The sequence below is a fragment of the Coregonus clupeaformis genome, unplaced genomic scaffold (assembly GCF_020615455.1).
Source record: "Coregonus clupeaformis isolate EN_2021a unplaced genomic scaffold, ASM2061545v1 scaf1260, whole genome shotgun sequence".
Classification (NCBI taxonomy): Eukaryota; Metazoa; Chordata; class Actinopteri; order Salmoniformes; family Salmonidae; genus Coregonus; species Coregonus clupeaformis.
This window is the reverse complement of record NW_025534714.1, coordinates 58,715-83,339: the sequence shown is the minus strand read 5'-3', so window position 1 is coordinate 83,339 and position 24,625 is coordinate 58,715. Positions and strand designations below refer to the sequence as shown.

The 24,625-nt window shown below is 41.9% G+C and overlaps 2 protein-coding genes and 1 non-coding gene across 3 annotated transcripts; 1 reads left to right on the top strand and 2 right to left on the bottom strand.

Moving 5' to 3' along the window:
• Window positions 1–490: 490 nt before the first annotated feature.
• Window positions 491–546, bottom strand: LOC121552002. The gene has a single exon (XR_005997137.1). It is a non-coding gene; the product is annotated as a U7 small nuclear RNA (small nuclear RNA).
• Window positions 547–8,801: 8,255 nt separating this feature from the next.
• On the top strand, window positions 8,802–14,567 carry LOC121550999 (epithelial membrane protein 2). Its single transcript, XM_041863493.2, has 5 exons — window positions 8,802–9,071; window positions 11,586–11,668; window positions 12,202–12,304; window positions 13,139–13,279; window positions 13,372–14,567. The coding sequence occupies exons 2-5, from the start codon at window positions 11,591–11,593 to the stop codon at window positions 13,533–13,535; spliced, it is 486 nt and encodes a 161-aa protein (XP_041719427.1). The 5' UTR covers window positions 8,802–9,071; window positions 11,586–11,590; the 3' UTR covers window positions 13,536–14,567.
• A 598-nt stretch (window positions 14,568–15,165) lies between these two features.
• On the bottom strand, window positions 15,166–19,663 carry LOC121551760 (germ cell-specific gene 1-like protein). Its single transcript, XM_045217868.1, has 4 exons — window positions 19,366–19,663; window positions 16,554–16,715; window positions 16,025–16,136; window positions 15,166–15,646 (listed from the first exon to the last, which is right to left on the bottom strand). The coding sequence occupies exons 1-4, from the start codon at window positions 19,661–19,663 to the stop codon at window positions 15,166–15,168; spliced, it is 1,053 nt and encodes a 350-aa protein (XP_045073803.1).
• Window positions 19,664–24,625: the final 4,962 nt, after the last annotated feature.

Here is a 24,625-nt window from a genome sequence, read left to right as displayed (position 1 = left end):
TAATACGTTAGAGATAAATACCATATTGTTAATATGGTGATTTGATGACAAGCTCTCTTTTCTCTCCACAAGAGGGTGGCATTGTCATACAAGTCAAAGCATACATTGAATTCTCCACTCTGCCCCTGAGGAGCATCTGACCATTCATGACATTTACATTTTAGTCATTAGCAGACGCTCTTATCCAGAGCGACTTACAGTTAGTGAGTGCATACATTCCACCCTCACCCTGGTATGGCCAAGTACCCTTACACAGTTCCTATAACTTTGCTTTGTTATTATGGTAATCTGCTGTAGCACAAGAACATCAGCAATTGCTGAGAGGTGAAGCCTGACCCCAATCAAGTTTCACCTTTGAATGTAGGGGTTAGGTAACCTGCTTTTGTACCAATCCACATGAAAACATACTATAGCATACTAGCAGACTTTAGTGTACTATTACTGTAGTATTTACTGTAGTGTTTTAGTTTTATTATCTCTGACATAGAAGTGGGGTCTTTCTCCTTGAGGAAACCTGCTGGACAAATACTAAAAGAGCAAATGTTCCATAACTTGTAGGTAGGGAGTCTGAACAGATAGTTGAGCGCTTCTGCTCTTTTCTATAACCTGTAGGGAACACAACATATGGCCTATACTTGCCATGTAGGTTTCTCACTCATGGGTGGCACAAGTTGGGATATGGGGAAGGGGAATGTGTGGGGTATATGCAAATTAAATACTGTAGTTAAACTGTAGTGTTTTTGCAGACACTGTAGTGCTTTTGCGGACATTACTGTAGTATTTACTACAGTGTTTTTTTTGGGGGGTAATACCGTAGTATTTACTATAGTATTCTACAGTATACTACAACATTCTATAGTAAGCACTACACGATTGAGGGATACTACAGTGTGGAGTATAGTATTCTATAGTATACTACAGTTTACTACATAATTCTATAGTAAGTATAGTAAACTGTAGTATTCTTGGTGTTGGAATTGCCCTGAAATCAACTTGGGGCATCATAGGGATTTTATTTAGTGTTTCCTTTGGAATAACATCACTATAACCATTGCTATTATTGTCATAGTGACACTTTGCCACCACATGGCAACATCAATGTTGATAATTATCAGCCGAATAGTACAGTGGCATGAATTGTACGGACAGTGGTAGGCCTAAGAGTGACAGTGAAAAACAAAAACAAATTCCACTGTACTTCCCTCTTTTGTCAGACATCTGCATACTAACTACTGTAATATTCAAGAAGGACCAGTAAGTAATAGAGGGATTTAATTGAAACTGAACATAATGACACTGTCTAACTGAACTACACTCTTCAATAGGTTACATGAAGAGAGTGTACAGGGGAGGGGAGAGGGGGTTGATGGGCGCGGCAGGGTGATGACTCATATTGTGAGTTGCCTAGCTACTAACAGTCAGGAGTTGTTTTCTTTTCAACATTTCAAAGCTGAAAATATGTATGTCTGGATTTCATTGAGAGAAAAGAGTGAGAGGGGGTGGTAAACGAGGGCTGAGCAGGAAAAGGAGGGACAAAACAGTCGGAGAAGGAGGAGGAGGGTAGATCATGTGCAAACTAAGTAAAATGTAGCAATAATGTGAGATCTAAAAAAAAGAGCCACAGGGTATAAGTGACAGAGAGGGAGTGGATCAAGAATAAAACCCTGACCAGTCACCATGGAAACGGGCAGCTCCACTAAATATCAGGAATAATTGTTTGTAAACAATGTAAACAGTTGCTGGAACAACCAAAACAAGTAGTGGCTACATTTCTTATCTGTTTTCTGTTACTACATTGGATTACATGTCCCTGAAAGCTATCCCTGACAGTTTACTTTTTTTTCTTCTTCTTCTTAAAAAAGCAACAACAGACTGCTTCAAGACCTGTTGGAATTCCCCATGCAGGGACCCACATGGAAAAATACTATAGTATACTATGGTATGAATACTATAGTATTCACTGTAGTTTTTTTGCAGACTTTACTGTAGTATTCACTGTAGTGTTTTTGCAGTATTTACTGTAGTGCACTGTAGTATTTACAGTTAACTATAGTATAAATATTGTAGTAAAAGAAAACGGTACTATAACTATAGTAATTTATGTAGTGCTTTTGCTGATTGTACTATACTGTAGTATGTACTGTAGTGTTTTTGCAGACTGTAGTATACTGTAGTATTTACTGTAGTGTTTTTGCGGACATTACTGTAGTATTTAGCCTACTACAGTGTTTTTATTTTATTATCTTAGACAATATTAAAATAGCAAATTTTCTTTAGATTAATAGGAATGGGGTCTGAACGGATAGCCCAGAGCTTCTACTATTTTCTATAACCTGTAGGGAACACAATACTGTATGTGGTCTATACTTGGCATTACTGTAATATTTCCTACAGAGTTTTTTTTGTGTGGATAATATTGAGCATTTACTATAGTATTCTACAGTATACTACAACATGATATATTAAGTACTACACATGATTGAGGGATACTACAGTCTGTAGTATAGTATTCTACAGTCCACTACAGTTTACTATATCATTCTATAGTAAGTACTGTAGTATTCTATAGTAAACTGTAATATTTTTTTAACGTGGGGAGCATTAAGAAACCCCAGACGAATCTAAAGGAACCATAGTTCTGCCGTTGTTTATTTTATTTTATTATTTTATTTAACCTTTATTTAACTAGGCAAGTCAGTTAAGAACAAATTCTTATTGACAATGACGGCCTACCAAAAGGCAAAAGGCCTCCTGCTGGGACGGGGGCTGGGATAAAAAAATATTATATATATAAATATAGGACCAAACACACATCACAACAAGAGAGACGCCACAACACTACATAAAGAGAGACCTAAGACAACAACATAGCATGGCAGCAACACACGACAACACAGCAAGATAGCAACCCAACATGAAAACAACATGGTAGGAACACAACATGGCAGCAGCACAACGTGGTAGCAGCACAAGACATGGTACAAACATTATTGGGCACGGACAACAGCACAAAGGGCAAGAAGGTAGAGACAACAATACATCACGCGAAGCAGCCACATCATAGTCCTGCCGTTACAGGCCTCAACTGATCATCATCCCCAGGGAAGTCAGAGTGTTATGCAAAAGTAGATATAATCACCTGAAACCAAAATGATAATGACAGAACAATTCAAATGTCATTCTAATTCTGGTCACGTAAAGGGTAACACAAATCACAGGATGTCCATGTACTCTGTGCATAATGATATCATTTAGTTTCGAGGCTTACATAAAATCCCATTAATGTATGTCCTAGGACCTAGTCCAACTCTACCTGTTTCTGTCTGACCTATGATGACACCTGGCTGACCTGAATGTTGCTCCACCTTCAAGTCAAATCAAATCAAATGTATTGGTCACATACACATGGTTAGCAGATGTTATTGCAAGTGTAGCGAAATGCTTGTGCTTCTAGTTCCGACAGTGCAGCAATATCTAGCAAGTAATATCTAACAGTTCCACAACAAAAACCTAATACACACAAACCTAAGTAAAGGAATGGAATAAGAATATATAAATATATGGATGAGCAATGTCATTATCAGAGTGGGATAGGCTAAGATGCAATAGATAGTATAGAATACAGTATATACATATGAGATGGGTAATGCAAGATATGTAAACATTATTAAAGTGGCATTATTAAAGTGACTAGTGTTCCATTTATTAAAGTGCCCAGTGATTTTCAAGTCTGTATGTAGGCAGCAGCCTCTCTGTGCTAGTGGTGGCTGTTTAACAGTCTGATGGCCTTGAGATAGAAGCTGTTTTTCAGTCTCTCGGTCCCAGCTTTGATGCATCTGTACTGACCTCGCCTTCTGGATGATAGCGGGGTGAACAGGCAGTGGCTCGGTTGGTAGTTGTCCTTGATTATCTTTTTGGCCTTCCTGTTTGCCCCCGGTGATGCGTTGTGCAGACTGCACCACCCTCTGGAGAGCCCTTCGGTTGTGGGCGGTGCAGTTGCCGTACCAGGCGGGGATACAGCCCGACTGGATGCTCTCAATTGTGCATCTGTAAAAGTTTGTGAGGGTTTTAGGTGACAGGCCAAATTTCTTCAGCCTCCTGAGGTTGAAGAGACGCTGTTGCGCCTTCTTCACCACACTATCTATGTGGGTGGACCATTTCAGTTTGTCAGTGATATTTACGCCGAGGAACTTTCCACCTTCTCTACTGCTGTTTCCTGAAGTGCACGATCATCTCCTTTGTTATGTTGACGTTGAGTGAGAGGTTATTTTCCTGACACCACACTCCGAGAGCCCTCAGCTCCTTCCAGTAGGCTGTCTCACCGTTGTTGGTAATCAAGCCTACTACTGTTGTGTCGTCTGCAAACTTGATGATTGAGTTGGAGGTGTGCATGGCTATGCAGTCATGGGTGAACAGGGAGTACAGGAGGGGGCTGAGCACACACCCTTGTGGGGCCCCAGTGTTGAGGATCAGCGAAGTGGAAATGTTGTTTCCTACCGTCACCACCTGGGGGCGGCCCGTCAGGAAGTCCAGGACCCAATTGCACAGGGCGGGGTTGAGACCCAGGGCCTCAAGCTTAATGATGAGCTTGGAGGGTACTATGGTGTTGAATGCTGAGCTATAGTCAATGAACAGCATTCTTACATAGGTATTCCTCTTGTTCAGATGGGATAGGGCAGTGTGATGGCGATTGCATCGTCTGTGGACCTATTGGGGCGGTAAGCAAATTGAAGTGGGTCTAGGGTGACAGGTAAGGTCACCCTAGACCCACTTAATTAGGCTCATACGTCTCTTACTTTGGCTGGCTGTCCAGTGGCTTACCAGGTTCACCACATAACCACAGCACCGCTACTACTTTACACTTTCCTCTTGAATCTGTCTGCAAGAAATGTGTCCTGGGATCTCTAATGGAGGGAGTGACCAGATTAGCTGCACCTGGGCTGTTTCAAGGGGCTTGATCTTGCTTGTAAATTATTTGTGCATTACAGAGAATAATGTATGTGGAAGGAGCATGCCACAACATGGAGATCATGGGAGTAGTATCCTTCAACTGGCAGCAATGTTCGCATTATGTACGGGCGTGCAGCTCCCCGGGACTGCCATGCAGAAGACATATCAGCGTGCAGAGAAGCACAAGATTGAATTTAACTCAACTTTTTAGAGTTTTCCCCCTTAGTTAACTGTTTCCCTTTACTGTGGCAATTGTGATCAAAACAACATGATTTTAGCCACTTTCAATGCAACATACCGAAACAAAACGAACTATGCAAGATATTTTGTTGTAGGAGTAGGATTCTATTGCATTGACATGCACAACTCAGGCCCCTACTCTACACAGACCAGTGTGCCATAACCAATCAGAGCTGCAGTAGGCCTATATGCAAATAGACCATTGCCATATATGGATCTGTGCCATTCACTTTGAACTGGACTGTTTTTACAGCATGAGTGGTTGTGAGCAGATGCCCTTGTTTTGAGATCAAAGCGAGAGCTGCATGTAGCCACGTGTATGTTTGTTCATATCCTTTGCTAGTTACTGAGTTATTAGCCCAGTTATAGATCATTTGTAGTCAGCAATGGGGGAGGGATTGCTTCCTACAAGAGCACAAAACGTGTGCATTTCTAGACATCTTTGAAAAGTGATTAATGTAAAAAGCATTTTTTTGTCTTAAAGGGGCAGTGTTGTATTTTGAGACAGGCTTGTATAAGCCAAGTAGCCAATAGGCGAAGGGTAGCATAATTTGTCTGATTCTCTGTAATAATGGTATGGGAATAATTATGCATTTTATTTTGTAAAGTGGTTTCTTGCATCAAACAACACAACAACATTATCAGTCACCTCCTTGTCTAAAGGACAAGTGGATGCACAGGTTAATATGAAGCCCTGCATATTATTTTCAAAAGTTTTTACATTTACATTTTTACAAAAGTCTCATGGAATTTTGGAATGTCTCATGGAATGCTGTAGGCTGAATGATAAAACAGCTATTTTCATGTTAAAATGTTATGGGATGCATTTTCTCCATTGTATTTGATGGTAGGCCACTCTGGTAAGCCTACATTATGATAAAATAGACACAGTAGCCTACTTGACTACTGTTAAAACTAACTTAAAGCGGGTACAGCCTCAGTGTTCATAGTAAACGCACGCCGGAAGTTGCACAGAATTTTCACAACATTCAAGTTTGCATTCTGCAGACCTGAAACTTGCTCAGTGATGAAAACAATTAAGAGGGAACATTGACTGGCAGTCCTAGAATCTGATGGTCCATTTGCTCCTTTGATCCAGGTAGTATTCCCTGTAGGATAGGGAGATCCTTTCACCTTCCACTGTGTGTGTGTGTGTGTGTGTGTGTGTGTGTGTGTGTGTGTGTGTTTTGTGTGTTTTCACCAGAATGTGTGTGGCTATGACATTAATCTGAGGGTCAGAAGTGTGTGATCATGTGTGTGTTACAACTGCACCATGACGTCAGTGTGTACTGTACCTATATAGGAAACCAGTCAAGCGACAAGTGGGAGTGGAGGGATAAGTGAGATAGTAGCCTTATCCCAATAAGTCAACACTGGGTAAGGTGAGCGTTTCAACACACTGTTTTTGATACAGGCTATTATCTGTTCTGACTCATTAAACATTACACTTAACCAGTTTTCTTGAAATTACCCAGAAAATCCCATACATATCATTGCTGTATTTCTAAATTTAAACCTAGCAATCAGACATCCAGGACAGTCATCTTGCAGGTAGATTGACTCAGACAGGCAGAGACCGGGGAGAATGACACAGTTAACCACAGACAGACACATTTTGCCATTGTAAAGCAACGTGCTTATGGTCACGCTTACTCCCCTTGGCATGTGGACACTGGACACTGGAATTGTATCACACAGCCATGTGGAAATACTCTGTCAGTGAGCCTCCCTGGGAGCTCCTTAGCGTTGAGTCACAAGCAGCGTGTTCTTTCTCAACACTCAAAGAATTAACCCACACATTCTAACTTGTCATCCCACACAAGGTGAGCCACTGCCACGCAATAGAACCACCTTTGATCAGCCTTGCCTTGAATATAAAGGAGCAAACACGTTATTAATACTGTACATACAACACTTCAATTCAAACTATATCAGAACTGTTCCAGTCTTCCTTTATTGCACATGTGTTGCTCCTCCATTGTACTTGATTGATGAATTAAGGTCACTGATTAGTAAGGAACTCCCCTCACCTGGTTGTCTAGTTCTTAATTGAAAAGAAAAAACTAAACCCGCAGAAACTTGGCCCTCCATGGAATGAGTTTGATACCCCTGCTTTATGGGCTCTGGTTTTTTCCAGTTTTGATTAAGGAAGGGAAACGAAGGGCTGATTGTTGATGAGATGATCCCATTGGTCCTCTCAAAAGCTACACGGGCATGTTATCTGTTAATTTCACTGGGGCCCCGCCCAGCTCGGGACCAGCCTCCATAGGCAGACTGAGGCAGCAGGGATTTAGGCCACACTGTACCCAAGCTAGCTTACCTCACCTGGCAGGTAGGTGGGGTCGATACAGCCTGGGAAGAGGCAGGCTAGACAACATTTCTAAATTCCCTCTCTGCCTTTTTCTATATTTGAGGCTCAATATTTGAGTTGCCTGTCCCGCTAGGGTGTATCCTATTGGCTTTGTGACAGTCACAGCCTCAGTGTTGGGTGTGGAGAGTCCACAGTAAATCTTTAGAGGTTACTCCGCATTCCCTGACTTTGACCCAAGTGAGGTATGCTGTTTGTGGAACAGTATCCACCAATAACCCAGTATGTGACGTGCCCAGTGGATAATACTTTGAGGTCTGAGAGTCACTTGGCCACTGTCTGAAACACTATCATTATCCTGTGACATCACCTGAGGTTGCTGAAGCACTCTCTGTGTAGCACATTACCTCAGCAGAGGTCATCAGAAGTAGGTTTCTGTCCCTCTACTTATATTGTCAGACTATTGTCCTAGATAGTGCATTATATCTATCAATCAAGTGTGAATATGAGTTGTACTTGTGTGAAACAGGTTTCTCTCACTCGTTCTCACGCAAACACAATATCTCTCGCTCTCTCTCTCACTCTCAGGCTTTGTCTCCTGAGTGGCGCAGTGGTCTAAGGCGCCGCATCGCAGTGCTAACTGTGCCACTAGAGATCCTGGTTCGAATCCAGGCTCTGTCGCAGCCGGCCGCGACCGGGAGACTCATGGGTGGCGCACAATTGGCCCAGTGTCGTCCAGGGTAGGGGAGGGAATGGCCGGCAGGAATGTAGCTCAGTTGATAGTTGATATAGCATGGCGTTTGCAACGCCAGGGTTGTGGGTTCAATTCCCACGGGGGGCCAGTATAAAAAATATATATATATGTATTCACTAACTGTAAATCGCTCTGGATAAGAGCGTCTGCTAAATGACTAAAATGTAAATGTAAATATAATGACTTGCACTTGTTACCTCCTCCTCTCCCTCCCAACCAACTACATTCCTTCATCCTGACTATCCTCCCGGAGAGAGAGCTTTGGAGGGGGAATGGAGAGAGTGGGTGGGGATCAGGCAGAAAAACTACACCCACCACGTCTGTGTGTGGAGATACAACAGCAACAACGTGGTCGCTCTGGCTACTACTGAGTCTCCATGGCAACGGATTTGAACTCATGACAATATTTTGGGAGTTCCCCAAACATCTGTGGGTGAGTCAGTGTGCTTCCTCTGAGTACTCATGGATATAATGGCCAAAATAGACAGTGACAAAGACATAGCTAGAACATGAAAAACAAATACTCCACCACAGAGTTGTTGAAATAGTGGCTTTTGGGTAATTGCATGTATGTGAGACAGAGACAGAGCGAGAAAGAGAGAGAGCAAGGGAGGGAGAGAGATAGATAGATAGACAAAAGGAGAGTGAGATAGATTTGTGTGGGGGGTGTGGACTCGAGGAAAAGAGGGAGGGGTAAGAAGTGGGTGGAGGTGTAGTTGTGAGTGTTTGTGCGTTCCTTAGCGGGGAGGGCTGAGTCTGACATTTGGAACGTAGAGAGCAGAAGGAATTGGGCTTCAACAGAAAGGCTACCATCAAAAAGTAAGTTGAAAATTTTTGTTCTCTTACAGAACTCTCAACTCTTTGACATGCTCTTCATGTGTTTTTTGAAATGATAATAGCCTATATGCATGCCTTCTATTGTATTACTCTCAAGGCTAATACAATTGCACACAGTCAGTAGGGGCGTGAATATTTTAGAATTGTAGCTAGCACGTCTTTTGTAATGCAAGTGATACTGGTAGTTTATTCCTTTGCCAGGTAAGTTCAGTGTGGGTGTGTTCAGGTAATTAATCAGATAGCTGGTTCTGAAACAAACATTACAAGGTGAAAATCCAAATGCACTGAAATTCTGAAACTTTAAGTATACATTTAGTTAAAGTTTATAATGCACACGCTTTAGCCCATGAAACCTATCCTGTAATTTCTGGTAGGTAGCTGAGTGCGTGATGGAACTATGCTCCATCCTAGAAGGCAGGGAGTTTGTCATGCATTCAGTGTTTACTCTCTGTGACTCGGGCAAACTGCTGAGGTTGGATAGGGTGTACTTTGTATTTCCTTCACAGAGCAGAACAGGGTTAAACTTCCCTCAGCTGCTGTCAGCTCAGACAGTCAGAGGTTTAATTGTCTAAGACTAGCTCAAGTTCCCTCTTTATTTGTCCCTTCAGCACTGAGATGAGAAGCTCTCATATGAGAAATTACACAGACCACCTTTTGTGTACTCAAATATTTACACACAGTTGAGCTAACTAAGAAGTACTCGTTCCCAATTACAGTAATTTTGAAGTGTACATGGGCGGGAAACACCTTGGGCTGGATCAGTGTTGATGTAGATCACATGTCTGGACCCAACCCAGACCAGCCCTTTATCCCAGAGAGGTCCTCTGCATTCCAGATAGGCTCTCGCCTCGCTCTCTCCACATCCACCAGATCCTAAGCCGCCCTATTGCCAGTAGTAGGGGTGGGAAGGAACTCTAGCATGTATCCGTGAGTTGTTCTCACAATATGATTGTATTTAAGAAAAACAAGCATCAAACAATCTTGCCTTCTCTCTACTGACAATGGCCATTCAAACAGTAATTCAGCTTATTTTGTATTGGTTATGGTGTTTACTGAATAAATAAATCAAATAATGGCAATTGTAATTGGTGAATTGAGATCGTTTATCAATATTTTGAGTTGAACTGCCTAGTTCATAGGCAGGAGTTCTCAAAGTGGGGTCATTCAAAGCCACTAACAATGGCTTGCAGGGGGTTCGTGGCCAGATCTCAAAATATATATATAAAAATGTATATATATATTTTATGAATATTACTAACAACAACAGATCATTTTTTTAATGGCCAAGGGATCCGAGGAATAAGTTAAGAGGTTGTAACACAATACAATGTGATATTATTAATCTACAATTTATGTTCTTAACCCTGGGGCAACATGGGTCTGGGAAGCTCACAGGGATATTGGGATCCACAATACTTTTACATAAATGCAGTGTAATTTAAGAATTAAAACTGCAAAGTTTTCTCTCTGCCTCATAATTTTTTTTATAGAATTGCAGGATATTAGCTTTAAAGTTGCAACAACAAAAACATCTCTCTGCCACATGACAAAATCTGTAGAATTGCATGAAATTAGCTTGTAAACGGCAACATTTTCTCTCCGATGCCAAGAGACGAGCCTTTAAAATGTTCCTTCCTAGGGCCCGAAACTTGGTTTGTCTCACCATGCACTGCCAAAGTTATGGTAATACTCCTTGTATGCTATTTTTTATCTAACTCGAGCTGTGTTCTGATTATGAGGGGGTCCATGATTAATTTACTATCACAAAAGGGGTCCCGGCCCCATAACGTTTGAGAACCCCTGGTTAAGGTGTATGTATGTGTTTATTTGGGGGAGGTGGGGCAGGCAGGGTAGTAGGTATTTTGTGCAGTTATTTTAAGGAGTGGCGGTTTGTTGCAAGCTGCAAACAAGTTACAACTCATCTCCTGCCAACACTTCCCCCTTTATCCCTCTGATTTTCTGTCTCTCTGTTTCCCAGGGCTAACACTACATTGCCTGACCGATCACTATGTGCTATCTCAACTCTCTTCCTCTGAATTCATTTTTTATCAAGCCTCCCTCCATTTCTGTTAGTGTGTGTGTGTGTGATAGTGTGTGTCTATGACCCATGGTAATTTAGAGTGATGAAGCCGCACCCTGAGGGGGTGCCAGACTCAGGACTTCCATCATTAATGACTGCCTGTTTCAAAGTGCTGGAGCCAAGCAACCCAGTGCATGCTTTGTCAACGTCCATATCTAATAATATTTAATAATAATACATTGGATTTAAAGCACCTTTCAAGAAACACAAGGACACTGTACAGCAAGAGAGTACAAAACAAGAATAAAACAATAGAATGTCTGATTCCTGTCACTCATGTTAAGCCCTGTGACAGTGTCTCTGTGTTTGAAGTGGCCCCGTCTTCCTTTATTTGATATGTTATAGACGAGGAAGTGTTTGACCAGCTTTTAACATACAATATATAAATGTTCTCTCTTGTTCTGTCTTTCTCTCAGTCATCATGTTGGTTCTTCTAGCCGGAATCTTCCTCCTTCACCTCACCAGCATCATCCTCCTCCTAGTGGCAACTATCGACAATGTAAGTAATCCCCCACTGCACCTCCTCCACTTAGTTTTCTCTTCATGTTGACATAGCCCTTCTTTCACAATGTCTGTGGGGTGTTGAATCAAAAGAGGATAGCATGCTATGTTAGCCCTCATCGGCTCAGACCTTTGGTGCTGTTCTGTCAGTGTTCCACTTTTGTTTTCTGGACTACATTTCTGAGCTCACTCTCACACCTGAGAGAAGACAGGAGACAAACAGTTTGGCCAGTGTTTCATCACTCTGTGTGTGTGTGTGTGTGAGTGTGTGTGTGTGTGTGTGCACGTGCGCCTGCGCGTTATCGTCAACAATGTGGCTGCATATACATGCTCTTGTTCGTGTGTGGGATTCCAGTGAGTGTTAAAAGGCCTGTCTGTCATAGTGAGAGGTGCATACCTGGCTGCTGTGGAATGCTGCTACATTCTACAGATGTACATTCCACCCATTGACTATTGTCCCTGTGCCTGGACATCCAAATGCATGTTACCTGTGGATGTTCATTGACTATCTCTCCTCTCTGTCCTGTCCAGGCCTGGTGGATGACAAAAACCGTGTCCACTGATGTGTGGGCCAGGTGGATACTGACCAATGGAACCTGGAGCTCAAATGATCTCCCCAGCCACTACCCTCAAGGTAAGCCTGGGCCATACTGGACCGCTGGGCTAAAATGTAATCAAACATTCTCTGTGGGGAAACAGCACTGCAGGAAATTAGCATTGCTCCTGGATATATATGTAAATATCAACCTACACGGGAATTAAAATGTTTTTTTTTCTGTCTCAAGTCACCCCAATATATAAATTTTTGCAGCACAGAAACAGGAACAGTGTTGTTTCTCCAGGATGTGGGTTTACTGCGGTGTAGGTTTGATTGAATTCAGGGTAGAGCTCCGTAACAACTATCAGACTAAGCCTGCCATCTAACCTGTCTCTGTGTGTCTGTCAGTGTCTAGCATGATTGATCAGTAAGTACTCTATTGGCCAATGAGGGAGAACAATGCCATGTTCTCATAGAGGAAACTGAACAGAGGGTGTGGCAGGATCAGGGACAGGGTTGGGGCGGGTGAGGAGGTTCAGATTTGCTTGAATACATACACTGAAAGTGTATTACAAATACAGTGAGTCTGTGTTTAGACCTTTAGTGAATGTGTGGTCAAGTATATATGTAGCAATGTTGTATCTCTCATAAAGTGTTTTATTTGATGGCTGAGAAACCCTTTTACAACCTAATGAAATGAACTCGTCTTAAATCCTCTTATAAATATTCCTTAGCACACAATTTTCCAGATTAAAATACTTTCATTGTGTTTTAAAAATCTCCTCCCACTTGTTTTGACAGAACTGCCCCTTTCACCTCTGCATTCCAGAGCGTGACACAACACTGTTTCGTTAATACGGTGTTGATTTCTGGGTGTTTCTGTTCTGTAAATAGTCCTTACTCTGTGTCTGTCTCTGTCTCCCTCTACAGACTACCTCCATGCAGTGCAGGCTAGCTCCATTCTGGCCTGCATATTCTCCTCCCTTGGCCTGTTTGTGTTTGTGGGACAGCTCTTCACTCTGTCAAAGGGACAGAGATTCACCTTCTCTGGCATCTTCCAGCTCCTAGCCTGTAAGTATTGCCCTAAACACTTTAAATCTTCAACCTGTTAAACAATTAGTTCTGTCTTTGCTTGACCTTTGTCTGTCCCTCCCTCCCTCCAGGCCTGTGCATCATGATCGCTGCCTCCATCTACACAGATATCTTTCACAAGGGTGAATCGGATGGTTGGTATGGCCACTCCTTCATTCTGGCCTGGATCTCCTTTGCGTTCACCTTCATCTCCAGTATCATCTACTTTGTCCTGCGAAAGAAGACAGCAAACTAGAAGCAGAAGACTATCCCAAACCCAAGAGACAGGCTCAATATCTTACGATCTGATCGTTTTTTGTACAATTAGGTATGGATATGAGTGTGTGATACCAAAGGGGAGAGTTGTTATCCACAAATTTTCTGGCTTGAATTTTGATTCATGTATCTCTTTTGGTTCCCACCTTATATGAAGTGTGTATAAATATATGGATTTACATAGTAATAACTTACCTGTCCTGCCCACATAGTAATAACTTACCTGTCCTGCCCACATAGTAATAACTTACCTGTCCTGCCCACATAGTAATAACTTACCTGTCCTGCCCACATAGTAATAACTTACCTGTCCACATATTACCAAGTCCATGTTTAGTTTTTTTAATATAAAGTGGGACCAAATTGTACAGCGCTCATATATTCGTTGGAGAATGTATAGGGGAGTCAGAGAGTGAAAGAGTATAGCCCTGCAGAATCTTATTATTTCAGAATCATAGTCCTGAAATATTCTTGCTTACATTTTAATTTATTTCTCAATTAGGCTCAGAATAAAACAAGGCCAAAACACTCAAAACCAAATAGAAGAAGGAATTGACGCCTCACTAGAGTGCAGCAAACAGAGTCCAATTTCGGAAACTGTCAGCGATCATTACCCCGTTTGACTTACAGTGTGCAGAATAAGACAAAGAATATCATGTATTTGCCAATGTCCATACATGGAATGGAACATTAGTACTAACCTCACTGCTAACTAGACCACTCCCCTTTTTAGTATGTAATTATTTTATGCTGTGTACCATTAGTCTTATTGTGTAGGTTAACTTCCGTTTGTCTGAATCAACCTATCCCCCAGACAAACCAACAGATAGATAGAGTACCTTGAAATCTAACAGAGCACGTTTGCTCGCTGCACATTGAGATATATGTGTAAATATGAACATGTTTGGTTGCACATTATGCTTTGTATGTCTAATGCAATGTTATTTTTGTTACTATTTCTTATCAGTATGATAATGATAATAATTTGTATTAAAACCTGATTTAAATCAAATTTCTCCTGTCATTGCTAGACTATTTTATATGAATCATAATCGGTGAAGGAGGACAGATTGAATGAATACCTAGTCCTGAGTGGTGCAGTGGTCTAAGGCACTGCATCGCAGTGCTAACTGTGCCATTAGAGATCCTGGTTCGAATCCAGGCTCTGTCGCAGCCGGCCGCGACCGGGAGACTCATGGGCGGCGCACAATTGGCCCAGCGTCGTCCAGGGTAGGGGAGGGAATGGCCGGCAGGGATGTAGCTCAGTTGATAGAGCATGGCGTTTGCAACACCAGGGTTGTGGGTTTGATTCCCACGGGGGGCCAGTATAAAAAAATAATATATATATGTATTCACTAACTGTAAGTCGCTCTGGATAAGAGCGTCTGCTAAATGACATAAATGTAGTCACTGGTAGAGGGGCACCACAGTGAAACTGACAGAAGGCATACTAATTTCTGCATGAAAGCATTTTGCACATTTTCACTAAGCTTTATTGACAGCATGCATACAAGTTTGGACAGAGAGCTTCAACAGACTACTTCACACAGTTTTGCTCTGTCAAAATCAAAATGCATGTTGGCTCATAGGTAAGTATCACACACCTACAGTCAAAGTGGGCTGTACTCCTCATCTGAGTACTCCCTCCCCTCTTCCTCCATATCTCTGCCCCTGTCCTCTGAGTAGTACTGGGGTGTGTAACTGTGGACGGAGAGGGGCAGAGAGATAGAGGGGAGGGAGTGGCGGTGATAGGGGGACAGGGGAGCAGGGTGGGACGGGGGAGGTGGTAAGTATTCAGGGTAGGGGAGGGATAGGGAGTGGGTGAGTGGATGGGTTGATGAGGGTGGGGGTGGCGAAGGGGGGTCATAGTAGGGCGACAGGGGTGAGAGTTCTGGGGATGGTGGGGACATGCAGGGGTGTGGTGGCAGAGGGCAGTAGCAGGAGGCCGGGGGTAGCAGGGGCTTTATGTCAGGGAATCGAGGGGGGTACAGGCGGGCTTTACGCCTCCGCTCCATTACAGCCTTCTTGGTGTAGTTGTTGAGGGTGGAGACTCCTGACAACATGCAGCAGGTAAAGGCCAGCCATGCCACACTGAGAGAGAGAAACAGAGTAGAGAGAAAGGAGCAGCAAGGTGGATAGTGTTCATCTGAATCCATGTGTGCAAGCCTACTGTTGCAAACATATTTCATACCCTTATCTTACTAAAACACAATTGCTACAAGGCATATGCGATATTGCAATAATCTATTTGAGTTGGACAGAGGTCTTTAACAGGAGCCCAGGTCTCCTGAGAGTCCTTGAGGTAAATTATTGGGTGTCTCTCTTATTTAAAGGGGGAAAATGTAAGCACTTAAGCACACTTGCTCTTGGAGACAAAAGAATAAGGGAGCAGAGCACACTGAAGATCAGAGAATGAGTAGTGGTACTTTAGTAAACAGTGTGTGTGTGTGTGTGTGCGTGCAGACTCACTAAAAGGCCCAGGAGTAGCTGTAGCTGTGTGGTTTGAAGTCCTCTGGACCCATAGAGGCAGTAGTCTGAAACACCTGCATGAACATCATGTGAGCCACCATTCCCAGTAACCCTAAGAGAATAAAACAGAGATTCAATGGCAGACATTGAAAGCATTTATGTGGATTCGATCAGAGAGACTATTCGTTTTTTTCATACAATCAATGATTCATACAGCACTGATTTCGCTAATAGCTTTATTGAGGAAAGTTTTACTTGCAATGACTGTGATGTGTGGTTGTCTTACCTACGCACTGACTGTAAGTTGCTCTGCATAATAGCGTCTGCTAAACCAGGGTTTCCCAAACTTTGCCCTAGCACTACACAGTGGACTCAAATAATTAAAGCTTGATGATGAATTGGTTATTTGAATCAGCTGTGTAGTGCTAGGGCAAAAAACAAAATGTGCACCCAGGGGGGTCCCAGAACTGAGTTTGGGAAACTATGAGCTAAATGATCAAAAAAAGATAATCTAATGTAAAATGTGTACCTCCTAATATAGTGAAGACTGCGGAGTAGGCATTGAGGAGCTGTCCCCAGCGCTGTGAGGGCCAAAAGGCATCCAGACACAACTGCAGAGACAGCAGCACACAGCTGATACACAGCAGCCCAACATACATGAGCTCCATCGACACTGACAACCACAACATTCCTGCAGGGAGAGAGAGGACGATTACAGTACAACTATGTCATGACTGTGCAATGTGTACCAACATACACTCTTGACACTGCAGAATAATTTACCTTTTTCACCTCCTGGAGTTAAAGAAAGAAAACTGCGACACTGTTCCTCTAAAAAACAAAAGACAGATATTACGATGATAATTATTTTATATCAGATAAGGTTAATTTCTGTGTGGGACAGATTAAATACATAGTATCAGGAATAGCTGTCCTTGAGGAAACCTTTCTACCCACTGGGCACATCATGTCATTTCAAAGTGGATAATTGGGTCATATTTGGTTGAGACGTTAATCAATGAGATTACAACCTATATTCACCAACTCAAAAAGACAGCCAAGGGTTTTTCCAATGTGTTATCACTATGCTTTCAACCATCTAAAAGCACAACCAAATTCCAATGGAAAAACAATATCTGATTTTTGGTTTATTTATACAACAGATTATTGTGTTATCACTGTGTTTCATCTGACAGCAGAACCAAATGACCTGGACTGCAGTTACGATTACATTAAAAGGTAGGTTTAACAGAGAAAAATAAATGTAACCATACTTTATAAGTCATATATCATCAATGATACTATTTAGGCCTGTATAGCATTTGCAACCCAGGGTTCAACAAAAAAATTGACAATACATACAGTAGAGGCCTAGGGCTTCAAGCTTTGGTTGATTTGAAATGTAATCTTCAAGTTAATCATTAACATGTTGTATTCATGTCTCCATCTAAACCAAAAATCTAAGTTAAAGAATATTACTAAATAAGTGCATTTAAAGTTTGATTCAATTAGATTTAGTCCTCTTTTTTTATTTGATTTTTGGTTTAGATGGAGACTTGAATCCAACATATAATTTATTAATTTGGAGACAAATTGGATAGTGAATTGTGTTTGGTTGTCAACGCAAGCAAATATCTACATTTGAAGGAGATGTGTCTTATGCTTGACAGTTCCATCTGTGCCACTGACTTAGTCTGGCTTTACTTCCAGTTTGTCTACAGATTAATAATTGATATGTTGGATTCACGTCTCCAGCGCAACCAAAAACAACAACGTTAAAGAATAGGACTAAATCAACTAAAACTTGAAATGCACTTTAAATAAAGTTTGATTTGATTGAAATCCAAACGCATTCAATATCACTAAATATCATTACATTTGAAATCCTAGGCCTAGTGTATTGTCTATTTTTAGTTGAATTCTAGGTTGAATTTAAACAATAGCTGTTGATGACTTTGCAAATATTATATAGGCCTTAAAGATGCACAATGCAGAAATCGCTCCGCCATTTCCTGGTTGCTAAAATTCTAATAGTTCGCCTAATTTCAGTTTATGTGACAAAACAAGCAGGTATAGTGTAGAGAATCATTGTACCATCTAAACTGCAGTGAAATATATTTTCCATAAACAAAAATATAGTAATTTCAGCTGTTTGAAGATGGTGTACAAAACCGAAAGTAAAAGACGCAAAAAACGAAACTTAAGAACGGGAAGCATAGAAATAGCGCACATAGAACAGATCCACCGCTTCTTAGACTTGCTTTCAATAAGAATGACATAGCTATAACACACATATCTATGTGAATTTTGTCTGGTCGCCCAAAAAGTAACATATTGCAGCTTTAAATAGCATCATTGATGATATATGAGTGTTAAAGTATGGTCATGTTTTATTTGCTTCCCTTTGGAATGGCTTCGATAGCAACAGTGAATCTTTTTAGGTTCTAAGTGGAGATTTCTCAACAATCACTCTCACAATAGCACCTTGGTAATAGTCTGTGACAAATATCGTAGCTAAGCAGGGCTGGGCTTGGTTAACACCCTGTATGGGAGACCAGAGGTTGCTGTAGCTAGGTCAATTCTCCAGTAGGAGGTGCTGTTTTTTTTCTGATAGTGGATATAACGTTGAATGTCTGACGTTGTTTCAAAGGTACAAATTCAACATATTTTATACAAGGTTTGTCGATGTTGAAATTTGGTTACCATGATGACATAATCCTGTGGTTTAAATTTCACCCTCAAAACAACAGTTAACTTTGATGACTTTTTTACAATCCAATGTATTTTCCACATAGATTCCACATCACAATATGTTGACAAATGACATGGATTCAACCAGTTTGTGCCCAGTGGGTAGTAATGTATGAGAACAGTATGTCCTTTTAATACTTCTCACCCACCAGACAAGATATCCACAAATCCTTAATTGTCAGTAGAAATCCCACAGCTCTATCAAGTCTTCTCCAGCCACAGCTTTAGGGTGTTGAGTCCAGTCAAGCCGGGGGTTGGAATAATATGAACCTTTCTCTCTATCTGGTCATAATCCATAATTGAGTCATGTTGTTAGAATCTAAATCTCCCTGAACAGAGCACCGATAATAATCCTCTTTAGAGAGTGCAAGAGCTCACACACACACACACTCCACCGTACCTAGACTCTAATTGCGTTTCATCTCACCAGTGATTTTCCCCTTTCTTACCCATTTTGCTCCTCGCTTCTCATAGTTACATTACTGTGTGACTGTAACTCCCCCACTTTGAACCTACTATATGCCACTCTTGTGCACAAACCTACAGGTATTAAAGTTCCAACCATCCATTTTCACCCCCCAAAGTCTCACCCCAGGCGTCGGTGTAGATGTTCTCCTCACAGCTCATCCACATGCCTGCATGGAAGGCAGGGAAGGCGAAGCGGTCGTCCCCCGTCTCCCAGGAGAACTGGATGGAGGTGGAGTTATGCGAGACCCCGGGCACAGGGATGCATTTGGTCAGTTTGTTGGCCGAGCAGAGGGGCTTGGGGACTTTCTGACTGCCCTCACACCAGTAGGAGGACAAAAGGGCCATTGCCCCCAGGACCAGAGACACCAGTGTCTGGAAGAAGGTGAGCTTGGGGGACCGCACTCTGGACAGAAACGACATGATGAAGGGAGAGAGAGGGAACCTGGGGTGGGGGGAGGTGTTGGAAAGGGGGAGGAGAGAGGAAGAAAGAGAGAAGTTGTATTTTTAATAGCTGGTCAAACACTTCCTCTGTCTATACTATATAATGATAAAGGGAGACGGAGCCACTTCAGACACAGAGACTCTGTCACAGGGCTAAACATGAGTGACAGGAATCAGATTTGGACGTTGACAAAGGCTGCACTGTGAAGCTCGGCTCCAGCTCTCTTTTAAACAGTATTAAGAGAGTTGAGAGAGTTGAGAGAGAGTTGAGAGAGGGTTGAGAGAGAGTTGAGAGAGGGTTGAAAGAGAGCATATGGAAAAGGAAAGATAAAGTATTCAGAGGAATTGACAACCCAACTGAAAGAAAACAATCTAATCCCCCAACGTCTTTCCTTTCTTGGACACACACTAAGAAGTTTGTGACTTTGCATGGGTGCACACAATCTAACCTTGCACTCTGAAAAGTACTCGCAGGTTGCACTCAACCACAATGAAACCAGGCTCAGTATTGTGAGCAGAGGGGATCCAATCTGCACGAGCAGGGGTCTTCAACATTTTCTTTCCCAGGGCCCAGGGCAAACCGGCGACCCGCATTTTACGTTAGCAAAAAAAAAAAATCACGTCTTGTCTTATCATAAGGTGAATGATCATGGCAAGGAGAAGTAATACACATTTTAAAATTAATAGATTTGGTAAATCGTTTTTCATTATTTTGACCTCTCCATCTTATAATTGGAATGGGAAGTGTAAACTCTAACATAGTCTATTAGCTAGAAAGGTAACTCCAAACACATTTTCGCTAAGAGCAGCTGTTTAGCTGGTTAAACAAAGGTTAGCCCTGTGTTGGCAAACATTTATGTCCAATTCAAGAAAGCTTACCAGCAGCCAGCGGCACTTTCCGCACTGTTAGCCTATTCGCAGGTGCTTTTCAAAGCCTGTCACACACTTCAATAAGTGTAATACCAAAGACAGTAGAAACTGTGTAATTTGCTCAATATTACGAGTTGAGAAATAAAGTTTACATCATTAGAAAGAAGATATTCTCCTCTTTTCTACTGTAGGGATGTAATTCAAAATGTGTTTATTATGTTGTTGCTAGCGATATTCAGAAAAACAATGTTCCACTTTTTATTTATTTATATTTTCACGGACCCTAGGACCCCTGGTTAAATACCCCTGTGCTAGAGGGCAGGTGTGGTTTAAGACGGAGTGATTATATCCCTAATTATATAGCTGAATGACAAAGAATGGGAGAACACAAAATGGAAATGGTAGGAAGACCAGCAGGAGTAGAAAATGGCAGCAATTACAGGAGAAAATAGCTTATCTGTGAATCCTTTAGAACAAATAATGGCTAAAATGTTCAGAAGCATTGACGCTCAGACAGCAAGGATAATTTGAAAGAGAAAAAAGGACCCACCTTCAACCGTCTTATTTCCTCTTTAGTTCTTCATGGAGTGAGTGTGGATTGTGGTAGTATTTAATGTACTCCTATTCTTCTACCCATCTCCTCTCTTTCTTCTCTTCCTCTCCATCAGATAGCATGTCAGTGATTCAGGGTGTTGACCCTCACAGTAACCTCTGTGGAGTGTGTGGTTGTCACTCTTCATGATACCGCTTGGTCAGTAAGTCAGTATGCTCAACCAAGTCTTAAGCTCCCCTCTTCTTTAATCTATTGATACAACTCTAAATCCACAGTGGACAAATCCATTCAATCTGTTCTCATTTTCATCTACTATTTTACCCCTTCTGTCTTCCCACTTTCTCTCTAACTGGCCTCACTACCCTAACACTACCAGTTTGAATATAGTGCACCAGATATAGTGTACTAGCACCACAGCCTGAACTCCAATCTAGCGACTTTCAAAGTAAAATGTATGACTTCATGTCACTTGAATTTAACATTGATTACACAGTATGGTGTATTTAATATTACAAATAAGAAACTCCTGGACAAATTCTATTCCCACAAAGACACATTTCTGGTAGTTAGTCTCTGAGAGACTTTCCATAGAACTTTACCAGAATGGTAAATCTCCCATCTGTTTTTCCTCAGAACATCCTGAATAAATAGCATCTATTTACAATGTTATTTCTTGATTCAATCTGTAGTGCTGAAGATCCGCGCTGTAGCACAATTGAAATGTAAAGGCCCAGTGCAGTCAAAATGCTGTTTTTCCTGTGTCTTATATCATACTGTACAACAGCTGTAAAAATTTTAAAAAATGTGATCTGTGATACATCCTGATAGTTGCTGGTTGAAAATAACACTGAACAAAAATATAAACACAACATGCAACAATTTCAAAGATTTTGCTGAGTTACAGTTCATATAAGGAAATCAGTCAATTGAAATAAATAAATTATGCCCTAATCTATGGCTTTCACATGGCTGGAATATGGATCAGAAAACCAGTCAGTGTCTGGTGTGACCACCATTTGCCTTATGCAACGCGACATCTCCTTCACATAGAGTTGATCAGGCTGTTGATTGTGGCCTGTGGAATGTTGTCCCACTCCTCTTCAATGGCTGTGCGAAGTTGCAGGATATTGGTGGGAACTGGAACTGTCATACATGTCAATCCTGTGCATCCCAAACATGTTCAATGGGTGACATGTCTGGTGAGTATGCAGGCCATGGAAGAACTGGGACATTTTCAGCTTCTAGGAATTGTGTACAGATCCTTGCGACATGGGGCCGTGCATTATCATGCTGAAACATGAGGTGATGGCAGCGGATGAATGGCACGACAATGGGCCTCAGTATCTCGTCACGGTATCTCTGTGCATTCAAATTGCCATCGATAAAATGCAATTGTGTTCGTTGTCCGTAGCTTATGCCTGCCCTTACCATAACCCCACCGCCACCATGGGGCACTCTGTTCACAACGTTGACATCAGAAAACTGCTCGCCCACATGACGCCATACACGCCATCTGCCCGGTAGAGTTGAAACCGGGATTCATTCGTGAAGAGCACACTTCTCCAGTGTGCCAGTGGCCATCGAAGGTGAGCATTTGCCCACTGAAGTCAGTTACGATGCAGAACTGCAGTCAAGACCTTGGTGAGGACGACGAGCACGCAGATGAGCTTCCCTGGGACGGTTTCTGACAATTTGGGCAGAAATTCCTTGGTTGTGCAAGCCCACAGTTTCATCAGCTGTCTGGGTGGCTGGTCTCAGACGATCCCACAGGTGAAGCAAGATGTGGAGGTCCTGGGCTGGCGTGGTTACACGTGGTCTGTGGTTGTGAGGCCAGTTGGGCGTACTGCCAAATTCTCTAAAATGACTTTGGAGGCAGCTTATGGTAGAGAAATGAACACTAAATTATATGGCAACAGCTCTGGTGGACATTCCTGCAGTCAGCATACCAATTGCACGCTCCCTCAAAACATCTGTGGCATTGTGTTGTGTGACAAAACTGCACATTTTAGAGTAGCCTTTTATTGTCCCCAGCACAAGGTGCACCTGTGTAATGATCATGCTGTTTAATCAGCTTCTTGATATGCCACACCTGTCAGGTGGATGGAATATCTTGGCAAAGGAGAAATGCTAACTAACAGGGATGTAAACACATTTGTGCCAAACATTTTAGAGAAATAAGCTTTTTGTGTGTATGGAAATTTTCTGGCCTCTTATTTCAGCTCATGAAACATGGGACCAACACTTTACATGTTGTGTTTATATTTTTGTTCAGTATACAATCTACTAAGGAACTTCTAATCAGCAGGTTTGCATGGGCGAGAGTTTCGGCTTTCCATGGCGACATCACCATGCTGTAAATTGGTTAATAGTCCAATAACAAAGTTACAAACCTCTCTGCCAATAACAACTAGTTTTTAGTTTTCCCCTCCCCAATCCTAGCAAAATTCTTGCTTGAGAAATAGTTTTTCTGCTAGAAAGGTACTTTTGCCCATTTTAATGGAACTCTATTACAGTAAAGGTACTTTAATTGTTACCAAGAAATGATTTGATATTGATATAAAAACTGCTGCATTGGGCCTTTAAAAAGGTAATTTCTGTTTGAACTGACACATGCAGCGTTTACCGTGAATGCAGTCTCTGTGAACACGGGAACATTGCCTTTAAATTTCAATCACGCTGTAGCGCGGATCTTCAGCGCATTTGTGACTGAACGCATCGCTCTCACTTGGGTCTTATAACTGTTGCTCTGATATGTGGGACCAGATTTAATCCACTCCCGAGTGGCGCAGTGGTCTAAGGCACTGCATTGCAGTGCTAGCTGTGCCACTAGAGATCCTGGTTCGAGTCCAGGCTCTGTTGCAGCTGGCCGCGACCGGGAGACCCATCGGCGGCGCACAATTGGTCCAAGGTAGGGTTTGGCCGGCAGGGATGTGGGTTCGTTTCCCACGGGGGGCCAGTATGAAAAAAATATATATAAACATGCATTCACTAACTGTAAGTCACTCTGGATAAGAGTGTCTGCTAAATGACTAAAATGTAAATATATGCAGTGAACCTGAGCCTCACTGTCAGCAGTAGACAATTTAAGACACAGCAGGAGCGAGAAGGGTGTGTGTGTTTGAGAGAGACTGAGAAGAAAAGGAGTGCTAGAATGAAAGGAGAGACTATTGGGCTGAAAGAATCCATTTACATACAATAAAAACCTAAATTAAATTGGAAATAAAAAATGAATGGCTTAAACAGCACAATGTGAAATATTCAAAAGGACAGCATTCTTTGAAGCATTTAGTAAGTGTATTCATAGTTCATATACATATTGACAGGTTTCTAATACAGCATGTTTTCAATATCATACAAGAACAATAATAAAAAATGATAAGACAACACCACGTACAACTCACTTGTTTAGTTTATGGCAACGCTTCTTTTGGATGCATTTAGCATCTCTTCATCCATATCTTAAGTGTCATTGAGAAATGAAGTAAAGGTGAGGACTCCCAGTCCCAGTCATTCCAAAA

Coding starts and splice junctions, on each gene's coding strand:
- LOC121550999 (XM_041863493.2), top strand. CDS start 11,591: ATGTTGGTTCTTCTAGCCGGAATCTTCCTCCTTCACCTCACCAGCATC. Junction 11,669..12,201: donor TAGTGGCAACTATCGACAAT/GTAAGTAATCCC, acceptor TGTCCTGTCCAG/GCCTGGTGGATGACAAAAAC. Junction 12,305..13,138: donor CCCCAGCCACTACCCTCAAG/GTAAGCCTGGGC, acceptor CTCCCTCTACAG/ACTACCTCCATGCAGTGCAG.
- LOC121551760 (XM_045217868.1), bottom strand. CDS start 19,663: ATGTCGTTTCTGTCCAGAGTGCGGTCCCCCAAGCTCACCTTCTTCCAG. Junction 16,137..16,553: donor AGTCTTCACTATATTAGGAG/GTACACATTTTA, acceptor TTATTCTCTTAG/GGTTACTGGGAATGGTGGCT. Junction 15,647..16,024: donor AGCTACTCCTGGGCCTTTTA/GTGAGTCTGCAC, acceptor TCTCTCTCTCAG/TGTGGCATGGCTGGCCTTTA.